The 16,984-nt window shown below is 30.6% G+C and overlaps 3 protein-coding genes across 3 annotated transcripts; all 3 read right to left on the minus strand.

Annotated features, from left to right (window-relative positions):
• Positions 1 to 575: 575 nt before the first annotated feature.
• On the minus strand, positions 576 to 2,294 carry LOC109813082 (protein LATERAL BRANCHING OXIDOREDUCTASE 1). Its single transcript, XM_020377202.3, has 3 exons — positions 1,699 to 2,294; positions 1,230 to 1,560; positions 576 to 1,003 (listed from the first exon to the last, which is right to left on the minus strand). The coding sequence occupies exons 1-3, from the start codon at positions 2,166 to 2,168 to the stop codon at positions 746 to 748; spliced, it is 1,059 nt and encodes a 352-aa protein (XP_020232791.1). The 5' UTR covers positions 2,169 to 2,294; the 3' UTR covers positions 576 to 745.
• Positions 2,295 to 5,645: 3,351 nt separating this feature from the next.
• On the minus strand, positions 5,646 to 8,022 carry LOC109813089 (pentatricopeptide repeat-containing protein At4g13650). The gene has a single exon (XM_020377210.3). It carries the CDS (start codon positions 7,841 to 7,843, stop codon positions 5,660 to 5,662), a length of 2,184 nt encoding a protein of 727 aa, XP_020232799.1. The 5' UTR covers positions 7,844 to 8,022; the 3' UTR covers positions 5,646 to 5,659.
• A 4,617-nt stretch (positions 8,023 to 12,639) lies between these two features.
• MEE14 (maternal effect embryo arrest 14) lies at positions 12,640 to 14,792 on the minus strand. Its single transcript, XM_020377209.3, has 3 exons — positions 14,473 to 14,792; positions 14,138 to 14,211; positions 12,640 to 13,178 (listed from the first exon to the last, which is right to left on the minus strand). The coding sequence occupies exons 1-3, from the start codon at positions 14,681 to 14,683 to the stop codon at positions 12,867 to 12,869; spliced, it is 597 nt and encodes a 198-aa protein (XP_020232798.1). The 5' UTR covers positions 14,684 to 14,792; the 3' UTR covers positions 12,640 to 12,866.
• Between the last annotated feature and the right edge of the window lie 2,192 nt (positions 14,793 to 16,984).

A 16,984-nucleotide genomic window follows, 5' to 3' on the forward strand; every position in this document is an offset into this window, starting at 1 on the left:
GCAAAATAACAATAAATGGTTAAATTTAAAAACATGAATCAACAGAATTACCGTTTGAAGGATTTTTAATTTTATTAAATTTAAGGCCTAACTTGATAGCAAAACACAATTTCATGTACTAAATTGTTCATATACACTCTTCAATCTTTTAGACTATTGGGATACAAACAAGTCCCACATCGATAAAATATGATAAAAAATAACAACTTATATAATACAAACATACTTCAATGATTAAGAGGCCTTTTGGGTGATGACCAAAAGCAAAACTGTGAGGGCTAAGGCCCAAAGCGGACAATATCTCATCATTGTGGAGTATGTTTGTAATAAAATTATAAAAATAACATTCATAAAATATCCTCTCAGACAAATACCATAAAAATAACCCCATCTTGAGAAGCCTTTTGGGTGATGACCAAAAGCAAAACCGTGAGGGCTAAGGCCTAAAGCGGACAATATCTCATCATTGTGGAGTATGTTTGTGTAATAACCTTATAAAAATAACTCATAAAATATCCTCTCAGACAAATACCATAAAAATAACCCCTTAAAAATAACCCCTTCATAGACCAGCATGACAAACAGTACTGCTTTTTTTCTTCTTTTATTCGATGTTGGTGGCATACATACTGCACACTAATAATATATAGCAGCAAATAAGATTACAGACTCATATCAGAAACATTCTTAGATCAGTCTGTTTTACATGCATAAGTTAATAAATTATCAGAATGTGGAGTATCATTCAAGCTATCTTAAAGTGATAAATCTGAAGGTTCTCCACATTCTGTTTCTTGAAATTGCCGCCCTTTCTGCGGACAAGAAACTTGCCCCATTTGTATGGCCTATATTTTGGAGGATTTTTCTCATTCGTCAACTCCTCCAAAGGCTTCACTTCTGTGTAGTGTGCAGGGTTGAAGAAAAACGGTATGGAAAACCTTTCTTTCTCAGAGTTAACCATCGCTCTGTGTTCCACGCTCTCATAGGCATCATTGCTCCAAACCTGCATAAACAACTCCAATAAGTATCACCTAATCAAGGGATGATTAAAAGTTTGTTTATATATAAGCTTGAAGCGGATTTGAAAGTTTCTCTGTCAAAATAAAGAATATTTTTTAATAAAGAATCTCTCAAAAGTACTTCAATAATTATAAATATTTTATAAACTATTCCACATACCTAATATTTTTAAGTCAGTAAAATTTTAACATCTTTGTAGTTATCAGTACCTGAATAACATCCCCAACATTGATTATGTAAGTATCTGGTGTAGGTTTCACTCGAACCCATTGTTGATCTGCTTTGCGTTTGACTTCAAGTCCTCCAACCTCGTCTTGGGCAAGAATGGTTAAGGCCCCGCCATCCTTGTGTCGACCAACACCAAGAGCTAGGTGAGGGTAAGGACATGGAGGATAGTGGTTCAGTCGAATATTGCTAGTTTGATCCTTTATGAAAAACTCTTCAAACCTCTTTGCCTCAAGGCCTAAGCTCAAAGCTATAAGCTCCAACAGCTTAAAGCACAGCTTTTCCATCTCTTGAATATACTCTTCTATTATATCCCTGCATCACACCGTTTTTTACACAACACAACCCATTAACTATGATTTTCCACTCCATATGTAGTTTTCTTAAAAATCAAAAAAAGAAAAGAGCACTTGTGTTTTTCACCAGAATTAGTAGAAAGTTAAGATGAATTACCTGAAGTGTGGAGGGTATTGAGGGGATGGATTATTCCAGTGATTGAGTCGATCATCATGTTCATCAGAAGTGAGAGGAATGAAAGTGGGGTCTCTGGCTTGAAAATCAAAGACTTCTTTCCAGTCCCTAACGTTTTTGGTGTGTTCTGTGTCATAGTAACCAGTTGGAGATATCTCATCTCTTCTGTACTTCCTCTTCTCCTCCAGACTCTGCGCAAAGAACAATCTAGAAGCTTCCTCAATCCTTTGCCTTAGAGAGAGGGGCACCCCATGGTTGGTTACTTGGAAGAAGCCCCACTCCTTGCATGCACTCCCTATCTCCTTAACCAACCCTTCAATGGAAGATGAATCTGAAAGTGTGTGGTTGGTTATTGGAGAGAGATCAATTATGGGTATTCCTTCGGCCTGGATAATGGAGAGATTTGGCCTGTGTTGTGGGTCTTGGACGAAAGCTGGGTCTACCTCTCCCATGTTGTTGCTAGTGCTGATGATATTGATGATTGAGTACTTTGCTGATAAGATATATGGAGTGGTTATTTGTTTTTGTTGGTTTACTTGTTTCAATTTCACCGTCTTACCTCAAAAAGAGAGAAAAAAAAAATACGACTTAACACGATTTTCCTTTTCAAAGTGATTTTTTTTATCTTGGTAATGATCTCATTGGTCATCCACAAACTTTGTCGAGTTGAATTCGAAGATTTACTTCAAAAAATTGAACCGATTTTCAATTATGTGGCAATTTTAATGAAAATGAAAACATTATTTGTATTTCTTAATTGTTGTGATATGACCTTAAACGCGAATGAAAGTAATATGCTGTGTAGATTCTTCCCCCCCGAAAACAATAGAGTTGGAAATCATTATTGGCTTAGAGGAAAAGAGTGTAAGATTTTAGAAATGTGAAATCACTAATTCCTAATCTGATGTACAAAAAGTTTTAGTAACACTTTGCCATGAACCCGGACGAGTTCTTGTGAGAGATTAGGAACGAGAATATGGCAGTCTGAATCCGAGTCATCCCCCAATCCTACTCATTTGGTTGTTTTTTTTTACATTATCTGATGTATCTTCTAGTTTTTGTCAGCAAAGTCATTTTAATATAATTGTGTGTTTGGGCAATATGGACATAATGTCTATATAAAGCGTCACGTAGCACAAAGAAAAGATCAAGCATTTCAAATTTGCAAGTAATGCCAAATTGGCTGCTGCATGTACATAAAATAGCACCGGAATAAGGTTAAGGACGTTTAATTTGAAACAATATTTCTATTTCTATTTTGTTTTTATTTTTAATTACAAAAATGTTGTCTTGTTTTCACTATTTTTTTTATTATTTTTAAGAGTTTACATAAGAAACAACGATCACTATTTCTTATATAAAATTGCAAAATCAAAAACAAAATAAAAACGATATAATATTTCTGCAATTAAAATAATAAAAATATTTCCTAATCCTAACTTTGTTAAGTTCTATGACATATGCTTTGTACTTTTAAATTCTTAGAGTTTTGCTAAGGCAGTAATAACATGCCGGTAAACAATTACTTTTCCCTTTTAAAATTAGTGAACATTGTTATATTTATTCATGAAATTAAGGAAATATTAAATAATAAATTTTTATTTATTTAAATCTTATCATTTATGTTATTTTTTATTAATTATATTATTTTTTAAAAATTTATATTGTCATTTAACATCTCATAAAATCCTTTCAAATCTTATAAATTCTTATAATATAAATTCATATTACAAAATCTTTATTATAATTTTTTTATAAAAAAAATATCTTATAAGTCATTAAATTCTTACAAAATCATTTTAAAAAATCTTAAAAGTCATTACATTTTTATAAAGTTTTTTAAAATTCACAAGATTTTTTCATGTAAAAACAATCACATAAAATTTTGATCCAATACACTCTCCTAAACTAAACCTCAGTTTGGATCCCAACCCAACTTTGGACAATTCTGCCATTAGACGTTGGACACCTAAGAGATTTATGTGGTTATCAAACTTGAAATAAAAACAGCTAAGTATCCAATTCTCATTCCTTTTATCGTTGTCACGTAAAAATGTTCAATTAAAATCAATGTTTCAGTTCTTGTATCATGGATTGAACCTTGATCTGTTTATTAGGGATGCTTAATTGCAGGTTTTGTCAATGTTGTTGAATCAAACAAATAATTGTTTAAATCGATCAAGAATTTTGCAAAGTTTGGATGATGTCAGTGATGATCATGGCTTTTCTCTAGTCAATGTTCATGGTGTCCTCTTGAAACATAGTAATTAACGCAAGATTCATTTTGTAATGATGGTTGGTAAAGTCTTTTAAGAGATTATATTATATGTAGTTACTTGAGAATTGTGATTGGTTGTGAGAAAGGTGAGTCATGTACATACGCATAAGGTAGTTGTTTTGTTGTTAATGGACCCTTACCATGTCAGGTCCGCCAGCATGATGGGTCCAAAAATTGTTAATAAAATTTATTTGTTTTTTGTTTAGGGGTAGGGATGGTTTTGGGAGTTTATTCCTTTTGATTTATTTTTATCCCGATTCTCTTCTCTCCCCCTCTTGTGTCGTGTTCTCAATTACTTCTTCCCTTTCTCTTTTTTTTTTTTCTTTCTTCAATTTGCACCGTGAATTCTTTTATATTATATTATGTTATATGTATAAATTGCTATTGTTTCAAAAATTGAATCAACTGAATGATAAACGATTAACAACTCTTAGCGCCGAAGACGCGTTTTAAGGTCGACTAAATTCTGAGTTAACGACTTCACCAGCATACGCCCTTAACGCTGAAAACGCGTTTTAAGGTCGACTAAATTCCGATTTAACGACTTCACCAGCATACACCCTTAGCGCCGAAAACGCGTTTTAAGGTCGACTAAATTCCGATTTAACGACTTCACCAGCATACACCCTTAGCGCCGAAAACGCGTTTTAAGGTCGACTAAATTCCGATTTAACGACTTCACCAGCATACACTCGATAATTAGTTGTTCAATAAAAACGATTATCTTGTGAGCAATTACTAATTCGACAATGTAAAAACATGAATTTGGTATAACAAGTGAGACTCTTTGCACTTTAGTGCTCGAGCCTGGAGGCTGTGTACCGTCTGACTCTCCAACCGATTAAACTGGCCAACTCGAGACTCTTTGGGCCTTGACGCTCGAGCCTAGAGGGCTGTGTACCCTCCAAATCCCCAATTGACCGAATTAACCGAGTAAAGACTCTTTGCACTTTTAACAATTAAGCATGGAGGGTCATGTATCTTCCAACTCCCCATCCGACCGAGCAGGTCGAATTCAAGATCACTCACGAATTTTCTAAGATTGATTAAGGCAGTAATTTCCATGATTCTCGCACATATTTGATTACGGTTATAAATGTGATTTATAGGCTCATTATGATAAATAAAATGAAGGCTTATTTCAAGGGATTGGGATTGGAGAAAAAGATTTGTATCCTTAAATATGACACCCATATATATAAAGGAAGAATGGTTTTACTAATAGTATGTTACACTCATCAAATGTTCTAGGTTAGGACGACGGCTAGATTCTCTTAGAACTCATATCACTAGGGTTTTTCTGACCGTTATCCTTTGACCGGAACAATTCTAATCAAATATTCCAAAACAATTCAGATAGTTGGCCACTAATGGTATCAAAATATTCATAACCAAGTATAAGTAGTTAGAAGTTCAATCATTGCAACCTTCATTTTTGCAAATAAAGTTAAATTCCAGCACAAGAGAAAATGAACCTTTGCATTGTCCAGCTTCAAATTCGACAGACTATTGTGGGAACTGTGAAGAACATGTTATAGATATAAAACCAATATTGGGTTAACAACTTAAGCTTTTTGGGAGAGTTGGTGTTTGCCCCGAAATATTTAAGCAATGGCCACATCTTAAAAAAAATAAGATTGTAAAGAGTAGGTTGCTTCAGAAATGTTACCCACCATTGCTGCTATAGAGATAATTGAGGGGTATAATAGAGTTAATGGTAGCTGTTATATGCTCTACAGTTGTATAAATAACATCAGAATAAGGATGGGTTTTATCTTCTACAGAAAACAGATGAATATCGTTGTTCAATTCTATCCAGCTGCACCCTGGATCTTTTCTTAATTCTAAACTCTGCAATTTCTTCCTGAGTCTTGTCTTCTGCCCCCATCTACCTAGTATGGCATAAATGTTAGAGAGAACAACAAAAGCAAAAGTTGGGTTGGGATCCAAACTGAACAACTTATCTGCGGCTCTCTCCCCCACTTTCATTTCCTTCCAAAACCAAGAAGCATTAAGCAAAGCTCCCCAAATTATCCCATCTGCTTCAATAGGCATTTTTATGATAAACTCTTCAGCTTCTTTCACATGGCCTGACCGACCAAGAAGATCCACCACACATGTGTAATGTTCTATTGTTGGAGTTACCCCATAGCATCTTTGCATTGAGTGGAAAATTCTCAAACCTTCACTAACTAGACCGGCATGGCTACACGCAGAGAGAACACCAACAAAAGTAGCTGCATTCGGAACAACTCCTTGAAGTAACATTGAGCGAAAGAGTAAAATTGCTTCTGATCCGAGTCCATGATATGCATGCCCATTTATTAGAGCTGTCCATGCTGCTACATTGGGTGTAAAAATACTGCTGAATGACCTTTGGGCATCAGCCAAGTGACCACATTTGGAATAGAAGTCTACAAGTGCAGTCCCAACATAAACATTTACCTGGAATGGTGTTTTTACTAAGTGAGCATGAAGTAATTGTCCTTGTCGAAAAGAACATAGAGAAGAGCAAGCACGAAATAGGACAGAGAACGTTGACCTGCTATAGTCAACTGATAATCTGCGCATGGCCACATATAAATTCAATGCCTCCTTGTGATGACCATTAATAATATAACCCGACATCATTGAGTTCCACGTGACATAGTTTCTTTCACCTTTAATTTTGTCAAAAAGCTTCACAGCTTCATCAAGTTCACCATTTTTTGAATACACAGAGATCATAGTATTTAAGGAAGTTAAATTTTTGGGTCTCATTTTCTCAAACAACCTTTTCGATTTTTCGAACTGACCACTCATGGCATAACCTTTAATCATCAAATTATATGAAACGGGATTTGTCTCTCGCAATTCATAAAAGACAAGCTCGGCTTCTTCAATCCTTCCTTTCGAGACAAGGCCCCCAATCAGTGAGTTAGCAACATTCAAACAAGCTTCTCCCCCCATGCTCTCATAAACTCTCTTGGCGTCATCTATGGCTTCACAACCACAATAAAACTCGGTAAGCGCACCTCCAATGGAGTTATCAAAATCAAACCCACTCTTAATGCAAAGCCCGTGAACAACCTTCCCTGCAAGTAGAACCCCAATTCTAGCACAAACCCTCACAACACAATCCAAAGTGAACTCATTAGGCAACACATAACTCCTCCTCATACTCCCAAACAAATCCAAAGCCCTCTCACACCCATCTTCCCTCTTTGCATACCCCGAGATCAATGTAGTCCAAGCCACAACATCCCGAGCAGGCATTCTCTCAAACATGTCCATAGCATCATCCATCATGTCACGTTGCACATAGCCCGCAAGCATCAAACTCCACAACACTTGGTTCCCATCACGCAGCTCCTCAAAAACCACCTCAGCTTCTCTAATTCCACAGCAATGCACACAAAAGTACAACAAAGCACTCCCCACAAGGCCAAACCTCTCATAGCCAGATTTCAAAAGCAGGGAATGAACCTGCTTTCCAAGAAGCAAGGAGCCAGAACGCGCACACGCGCTCAACACTGCAGAGAAAGAAACCTCATTGAGCGTGACACAAGAGCGGTGCATGAAGGAAACAAGGGTCAAAGCCTCAGGGTACCTCCCCCATCGGGAGTAGCCAGAAATCATGGTGTTCCAAGAGGAAACTGTTCGGTGAGCCATTTGATCGAACAGGTGGCGGGCTTCTTCGAGTTTGCCCATTTTGAAGCGTTGGGCGAGGGAAATATTAATGGAGATCACCTTACCGACGTGGGGATCCGGAGCTTGCAAATGGGTCGTGAAAAGTCGGAATCTTTCTTTCAGTTTCCAACGATTGCGCTTCCAGGTATCCATAAAACAGAATCGGAGAAACAGAGACATTGTGTGGAAGTGGAAAACAAAACATGGTACCGGTGATGTGAAGGTGCAACTGCGTCAAGTGAACTAAGGAAACAAATTGGGAATTATTCATTATAAACTTTTAATTTTTTTTATTCGACATATTCATTTGTGATTAAGCTATGAAGTAAAATCTGTATTTAATATTTACAATAGCTGTGAATGGAATTGAACTATAAAAGACCTAGCTTTTTATTTTAGGACTAAAATTTTCTCTTTATAGCATATTTACCATTTATGAATTTTATGATTTTTATAGTTTTGTAATATCAAAATGATTGGCATCATGTTATAAAATTTAATTGTTAACTTGGATATTGTATAATGAATAAACACTTTAAAATATTTTTGAGATAGTATACTTGTTCTCTAACCTTAAGGACGAGGTGTATAAAGATTATAAACAACCCTTTATTTTTTGTCAACTAGTCGAAGCCTTTCAAAATAATCTCAAAATGATTCACTTGCTCCAAATCTTAATCCTTGATTTTTATGCGTGGTAGCCAGTTGCAAGCAAGTACTACTCACGTGTTTTTAAGTTGATATTTTGTGTGCGGTGATTGATTACAAATCGGTCATACTCACATCTTTTCAAGCTAATTTTTTGTGCATTACGGCTAGTTGCAAGATGGCCCTATTCACATCTTTTTGAGTTGATTTTTTTTTTTGTGTGTAGTGGTCGATTGCAAGTAGATCCTACTCAAGTATTTTCGAGTCAATTTTTATGCATGATGACCAATTTCAAGTCAATTCTACTCATGTCTTTTTGAGTCAATATTTTGTGTGTGGTGGTCAATCACAAGTCTGTCTTACTCATATCTTTTTAAGTCAATTTTTCGTGCATGGTGGCCAATTACAAGGCAATCCTACTCAAGTCTTTATGAGTCGATTTTTTGTGCATGGTGGTCAGTTGCAAGGTAGTCATACTCACATCTTGTCTTTTCGAGTCAATTTTTGTGCTTGGTGGTCAGTTGCAAGGGAATCCTACTCATGTCTTTCCAAGTTGATTTTTGCACATGGTGGTCGATTGCAAGATGATTCTACTTATGTTTTTCCAAGTCAATTTTTTGTGTGTGGTGGTCAATTGTAAGGCATTCTTATTCACATTTTTCCAAGTTGATTTTTACGCATGGTGGTTGATTGCAAGGCGGTCTTACTCATGTTTTTCCAAGTCAATTTTTTGAGCATGGAGATCGATTTCAAGACAGTCCTACTCATGTCTTTCCAAGTTAATTTTTTGTTGATGGCGACCGATTTTAAGTCGATTTTACTCATGTCTTTCTAAGTCAATTATTGGTCGAGTCTAATCATGTCGAAGTTTCACATCTTATCTTCATGCTTGTTACTTAATTTGAAACGAAGCAAATAAACAAACAAAAAATTATAGTCATAATAATCAACTAATAACTTAAATCATGAAATATATGCAAAATTAATATAATACAACTATTTTGCAATTTTTCCAATTTAATATTTAATTTAGATCATGTCACGCATGTCAATTGATTCAAGTCATGTGTCTTCATTATTTTCGATTAATTGCTAAAAATTAAGGTTTAATAAATCTTTGAATATATGAGCCTAACAAAATCAACAAATTTTGATGAAAAAAGTTATGACCAACAAATAATCAACAAATATTTTTGTCCATATTTTTTTACCATATAGACATTATCTATTTCTAGTTAATTTTAAAAGTTCATCCAATATCATCCTATTTATTTATTGATATTCAAAATCTGAATTCTAAAATTTTATCATTTACATATCAACTACTTTAATTTTCCTAGTATGAACAGTTGAATTATTATTTTGTCTTGTAAAAATATTAATATAAAATAATATATATATATATATATATATATATATATATATTATTTATGAATAACATTAATTAATATCGTATATGCAATTTTAAAAAACTTCAACTTCATATATGTATGAACATAATTATTATCAAAATAGCAATTTCATGATAATCATCACATAGACACACAAAATAAATGAGAAATAAAGTCTTGTAGTATTACTGTTATTTTTTATTTTTTATTTTTGTTTATTAAATCTTATAGAAAATCCATGTTTTCTTATAAAATTTATGAAATTATTTAAAATCTTATAATATAAATCCATCAAAATTAAAATTCATTAAAATTTCAATTATAAAGTCTTGACTAAAATCCAAGTTTTAAAAATTTTGAAAAAAATCCTAAAAATTATGAAATTTCTACAAAGTCTTTTAAAATTCATTAAAACTCACAAAACTTTTTCATGTTAAAATTATCTTTCGAAATTTCAATCTAATATATCCTTCTAAATATTATTAAAAATAAAATTAATAAAAATTTATAAATTTATTAGAACGACATTCTTTGTAAAAAAAAAAAAAGTTACGTAGACCTGCTAATACAAGTTCATCTTATGTCTTAACTAGAAATAGAGACTTGACTTAAAAATTGTGAAGTGTAATTTAAAAATATTAAATATCCATTCAATCACATTTTTTAAGGATACATGACGTAAATTGAAAATCTTATTTTCATTTTGATGGTCTTATCATGACTTGCAAATTCTTTTTAATATATGTGCCAAAAATTTATATTTCAATATTAAATTTTATTAAAAATAAACAGTTAAATTTTAATAATATAAAAATTTTAACAATAGATAATATTTAATAATATAAAAATTATTTTAAATATTTAATAATTAAAAATAAATAAATATTGATGAATTATACATCAATCGAGGAGGAAGAGGAGGAGAGATAAATGAGGGAGATGAATACAAAGAGAAAGAGAAAGAAAAAAAGAAGCAAGAAAGGAAAGAGAAAAGAAGAGATAGATGAATAAAAAGAAAATGAGATAAAGAAGAAAAGAAAAGAGGGAAGCAAAAATGGTGAGAGAAAATGAGAGAAAAAATATAGAATATGAGATAGAGACACAAGATAGGCAAGAGAAAATATTTAAGAGAGAGAAAAAAAGAAAGAAATAGTAGAAATAAAAGAAGAAAAAAAGTCATGTGACATCTTATAGATTATGGTGAAATTGTTTGCTAAGTGGATTGCATATAAATTATACTAAAAAGTCTCACAAAATCTAATTTTTAAAATAATTCATTGAAATCTCTATATTTTTCAATATCAACAGACTTTTTTAAAATAAAAAATTAATTGAATACCACTAGATTTTCATTGACTCCTAAAAAAATCCTAATTGTCTTATTAAATACCACAAGATTTTTGATGAATTTTTTAAAAAAAAATTAATTGTCTTGATTGAATACTGCATAACTTTTTTATATTAAAAAACAAGTATTGATTGAATATCCATTGAAATCCTAATTCAATACACTCTCCTTAATTATTTGACCTTTCTAATTTTAATTATTAAACGCTTAAAATTAATTGATTTTATATTTTATGATTAACTATAATCACAATGATCAATTTTCTTTTCTATCAATACCTAGCACCTACTTAGAGTTAGATGTATTGAAAAGTGCTCTCTCATCCTTACTTTCTTTTCTCTCTATTTTTTTTTCTAGGTCAACCTAAGTGCTTGAAATGGTCCTATTGTATCTTGAATATTTGTGTAAGAATCTATGCATAAATCATTTAAGATAGTGCATTACATGTCTTAAGAGTTTCATTCATTATTAAACTAATTTATGCATGTATTTTAAATTATATATGTTCGAACAATAAAAATTGGTACACCAGTAACCATATTCAAGAGATGTTCAACATTGAAACATATATGAATTATATTTGGCCATAAATTGTCATATATTATAAATGTATTAACTTAAAACTCATATCAACGATATAAATAATGTATTTTTATATTTATAGTACATAATTATTATATTCTTTTTTATTATATAAAAATAAATAACTCTAAAATTTAAACATGTATATAAATCATAATTAGTACTCAATACCCACATCACACCATAATAAAGAATATTTTTAAAATTGGATTGATCATTAAACTAGTTTAAGTATTGATTTAAGGTTCAACGCTTCAATTGTGGTTAAACTACTAATCAATATAAATAAAATTATTATTATTATTATTATTATTATTATCAATACAAGAATAATATTAAATAAATATAATATGATAATTTTATAACATTAAAAATTAAAATAAAATATTATTTATAGATTCTTAATATTTAATATATACATAAAATTCTAAACTATATGTAATATAATATTTAAGTTTTAAGTTTTAATAAAATATAACAATTTTATTAATAATAATAAGTTTACCTCTGGAATAAAAAGTATCAAACTAATATAATATAAACTGTAATATAAACTGTAAAGAAATTAAAATTTATAAATTAACATAAATAATTAAATTATATTTATGAAATAAATATTAAAAATAAGTTATTCTGACTTTTAATTTTTATTAAAATATTTAAATCAAATTTTAATAATTAAAAAAATGGATTGTTTGAATCAATTTGACCAATTCTACTGATTTTTTTATCAATTCAATACAAAATAATTTTTTTTGAGACCAACCAAATCGATTAAGGGTCGATTAGTCCAATTTTCAATACCATGTTAATAGAAAAAAGTTTCAATTATTTTTTTTTTACTTATAATTTGTTTGGCCTCTCATTTGGAACATCATTTTTACCATTTGCAAAAAGCAATGTATTGGATAGTCTCAACGTTATGATTTCTCACTTTTACAACATATATCCAAACACATTTTAAGCTAAACCCAAAAAATATCGGACTTTATATCGACCTTTAAAGGTAAAAGAAAAAATGCATTCATTCCATTCTCATAAAAGTATACAATCCCCTATTTAACCTACCACTCCCTGAAACATATATAACACAGAAAGTTATGCAAAAGTATAATTACATTTGTAGAAAAAAACACCCAAAATTACTCATTCCATTCACATGGGAGTATAGCTAGTCCACCACTATGTTATTACTTGTTCCCTCCAAAGAAATAATTCATGCATGGTAACATCATCAATCTGTTTCATGGTCAGGGGCAGGAGAATACCATGCAGGGTGGCTGCCCATGGTTCTAAGAAGCTTAGTATATGGTGAATCAGGCATTCTGGCTTTCTCCTCTTCCATCAATTCATCATAAGATTTTGGCAATCCATCTGGAATAGGACAGTGTCTCTCACCTTCTTCTGATTTCACATCCTTGCTCAAATTCATCCCATCCTTCTTTAGTTTGTGCATGATTGCAATCCCATGCAAACACCCTATTAGGGATTTTACTCCACCAGTCTCCAGAATCAACCTCTCTATGTCTGCTTTTGGGGACTCTTTCTGTAAAAGATTATGGGGAATAACAGATTATTCGTTAATCAAGGTCCAAACACGACAATGAATTTCATTATGGTTGATACTTTTTCAAAAATGAACACAAGTTGGGAATATTATACTCAAAATGGAATCAAGTGTCTTAAAGATATCATAGCAGAAAAAAGAAAAAGAAAAGAGAGATAACTTAAAAAGTATTTACTAAAAATATTTACTCTATTGAGAAAAAAAAATTAATGTTTGCTTTCAAAATATTTAATAAGTATATATTAAGTAAAAAGTTGAGATAGGATATTAGTATGTATAAATTTGAACTTTATTACTGTGACTGTAATTCATAATTATATAACAATAAAAATTAAAAACTTCCTTGATTAGGGTCAGTTAAAGATATGTACTTCTTTGTAGAACAAAATAAAAGTTATCCGATATCGCAACATGGTTCCACTTCTCATTTAACATCTTTTCATTATGCTTTTTGGGCTACAACATATAACTTTTTTCAAGTTTATTCTCTTGAATCTACACTCTGTTTGAAATGATAAATAAAAAACGCCAGTGGAAATAATTTTGAAATTTAAATTAAAAAAAAAAATTTCTTTCTATTAAAAACAAACTTTTGTTTCTATAAATCATTTTTTCTTTCTTTTATCATTTAAATCATTCTTTTATCATTTATATTTTTCTGTATAGTCTTTCTTTCATCCAAAAGATATCATATCACTAATATTCCACATGGGCAGAGACGGAAGGTAGTTTCATAAACTTCCGGTTTCTTCCTTTCATTCTTTGACAATTTTAAAAGAGAAATAAATTTATTAAAAAATATATATTTTCGGAGAAATAAAAGCAAAAATACACAACAAAACACACTAAAAAGGCCATATTTTATTTTTACAATTGCATCATATTTTATCACAAAAAGTAATACACCAACAACACCATAAACCATAGAAAGAACGTACTTCAAGATCTTTCAGCTCAAAATAAGCCTGCCAGCAACTATAGGATTCGTCTCCTTCAAGCGTTGAACAATAATCTGCAGACATTAAAACACCACAAACGATCAACTCTTTCAACAACAGATCACGATGAAAACTGTAATCAGATTTCACCATTCATATGAATTGAAAAATAAATAAAAATTAAAAATTTTAAATAAAAAAAAAAGGAATCAAAAGGAGAAAAACCAGAAAATAAACGGTAACGAAAGAAAACATAAATTGATACCCCAAAAAAAAAAAACCAAAAGGGGTCAATGAAATCGTTATAAAGTTGTGAAATTCAAAGAGAAAAATACCTGAAAGCTCTTTCTCGGATTTTTCGATCAAAGGAGGGTCTTTAACGGCCCTTTCAAACTTGGTTCGGCTAAAAGGTTCGAGCTTCGGGATGTAGGGTTGGTTCCTCGACGAACAACAAACGGTGGAAGCGTGTCGGGTCGACGAGGTTCGGTTGCTATGCGCGTCGAGAATCAGAGGAGCGGAACAAGGACGAAGCGGTGTTGCCTTCATCGTTGAATGATTAGAAAACAAAGAGGAGATGAGAAGAAAGAAAGAATGAAAGACTGCGTGCTATTAATGATAAGGCTAAGTGAAGATTGAAGAATGATTCCACACACGAGAGATAACGTTAAATAGGGAGTTTCTTTCTCGACATGGATAAGGATGATGTTCTTCTACTCTTATTATTATTATCCTTTTTATTTTATTTCTACATCCCAAAAATTAATTTTAAAAAATTTCGTTGATATGTTTTTGAGAAATAGTAATGACAGTTTAATGGTGAATTGTGATGATCAATTATAATTCACGGTTAATATAAGTTTTTAATTATTTATTGTTTTACACATTAGTTTATAACTTATTTTGTCAAAACTTACCGACTTATGCCGTGAAAAAAATTACCAACTTATTATAAGATATTTCTATAATTTAATATCTAAAAAATATTTAATGTTACTGAAAAATAAAGAAAATATGATTAAGAAAGATGGTACTTTAATTGGAGAAGATATTTAGCATGATTGGTGCTTGCACTTTTTGGTAAAGTGGGTCTATAGTGTCCTTTTTGTGGGGTAATCCTATGTGGTTGAATTGAGTGGAGGCAAGTGGGCTATTAGGATGTGATGAAGCATTTGGTGGTAGTTTGTCTTGTACTGAAAATAAGGGTAGACGAATACCAGAGTCGCGATTTCTGTGTGTGGAAATACGACCAATTCTTTTGTCTCATCTTATGTGAGCCGGATATTTTACTGGTTTTCTAGATATTTGTTTTAAATTCACTTTTAATTTTTATAATTTAATAAATGTGTAATTTTAGTTTTTTCAAAAAAATTATAACAAAATTAATTTTTACATCTTTAAAATTAAGTAATATTAGTCTATCTATTAACATGACATTCAAAATATGACAGAAAATGTTAATGTCTATGTGAATATTGATATACAATTATTTAGATGCATAGAAAAATTATATTATAAAATTATTTTTAATAGAATATAAATTTTAATTGAAATAAAAAAATGTAATATGTATGTATTAAAAAAATAATGTTATTCTTTACATGAAAATGCATGATTAAATAATTCTTAGACAGTGTTATTCTGAGACACATTAGCATTTTTTTGCTTAATTTTTCTATTCCAAGTTAATAAGTAGACCAAGTTACTTAATTTTGAAAATTAAATAGCCTAAATTTATAATAAAGAAAAAGTTGGGACTAAAATTACACAATCACAAAATTATACAGGTTAAAAGTAAATTTAAGCTTAGATGTTTTCTAGCGTTTGCCTATATTATTTTTTTACTTTTAATTCATATTTGTACTTGTCTAGCGGTACTTTTATAATATTTTTTTAATATCTTCAATTGTCTCTAATCTTTTAATCTTGAGTCTTTAAAAATATTAAGAAATGGAACACTTATAAAAGACATTTCAACGTTCAAGTAAAATTTTCATCCAATGTAATAAATGCAAGTAATTAATAAATAATATTTTTTACCTCAATATATGTTACTATTTATATTAACCGTAACGAACATTTGATCGATGGGTTTTGGTGTTGAAATATTGATTAATATATTATTAATCATGAATTTGCCCTTACTAACCTTGATTGCTTCTTAAGTTGATCTTTTTAACTAAGTTACTACCTTAGGAGTATCGAGAATGTATTTCTTTTCATTAGGTATTCTACTACAACTTCAACTGCCAAGAATTCCAAAGGAATTTCACTTGTTGAAGGTGTCGAAAGGTCTTTTCTTATTTTACCGGTTTATTTGGTATTTGATTAATTGAGTGCCCTTTTAGTATAATATTATTTTTTAAAAAAAAACTTAAATATACTTTTATTCATGTTATATATCATTCTTTCAGTTTTTTTTATTGTATTTTCCTTTGATTTTTTTTAATGTTTTTGTAGTTTTTATTTTATTTTAGTTATTATAATACATGTATTTTTATTTTAGTTCTTATAATATTTTGTTTATTTTGGAATAGTTTTTATAAAAAAAATATATTGTAGTTAATAAAACACAATAACATGGATTAAAACAAAAAAAAATTATAAGGACTATTTAAAAAAAATATTTTGCATTAAAAAATTTAAAGAACTAAAAACACATTTAAGTGGTTTAAAGTTAAAATAAATGTGTTTAGACTATAATTTAATTAACCAATAAGTCATTGATTTGAATAATATTGGACTTGGTCTCCTTAAACAGGGTATCAAGGTTTGAGTCTTGTGTATGAAAAAAAAATGTAGTTGAGACAAATAACCTACTAAAAGTGATCATTCAGGTTCCTCAATGGA

This window comes from Cajanus cajan, chromosome 3, assembly GCF_000230855.2.
Source record: "Cajanus cajan strain Asha chromosome 3, NIPB_CcT2T_4, whole genome shotgun sequence".
In the NCBI taxonomy this organism is placed as follows: domain Eukaryota; kingdom Viridiplantae; phylum Streptophyta; class Magnoliopsida; order Fabales; family Fabaceae; genus Cajanus; species Cajanus cajan.

What these genes read in the sequence shown, in the direction of transcription:
- LOC109813082 (XM_020377202.3), bottom strand. Translation starts at nt 2,168, where the DNA reads ATGGGAGAGGTAGACCCAGCTTTCGTCCAAGACCCACAACACAGGCCA. An exon ending in CAATACCCTCCACACTTCAG is followed by an intron (nt 1,561 to 1,698) that starts GTAATTCATCTT and finishes GGTGTGATGCAG; the next exon opens with GGATATAATAGAAGAGTATA. An exon ending in ATGTTGGGGATGTTATTCAG is followed by an intron (nt 1,004 to 1,229) that starts GTACTGATAACT and finishes TTGTTTATGCAG; the next exon opens with GTTTGGAGCAATGATGCCTA.
- LOC109813089 (XM_020377210.3), bottom strand. Translation starts at nt 7,843, where the DNA reads ATGTCTCTGTTTCTCCGATTCTGTTTTATGGATACCTGGAAGCGCAAT.
- MEE14 (XM_020377209.3), bottom strand. Translation starts at nt 14,683, where the DNA reads ATGAAGGCAACACCGCTTCGTCCTTGTTCCGCTCCTCTGATTCTCGAC. An exon ending in ATCCGAGAAAGAGCTTTCAG is followed by an intron (nt 14,212 to 14,472) that starts GTATTTTTCTCT and finishes TAATGTCTGCAG; the next exon opens with ATTATTGTTCAACGCTTGAA. An exon ending in TTGAGCTGAAAGATCTTGAA is followed by an intron (nt 13,179 to 14,137) that starts GTACGTTCTTTC and finishes AATCTTTTACAG; the next exon opens with AAAGAGTCCCCAAAAGCAGA.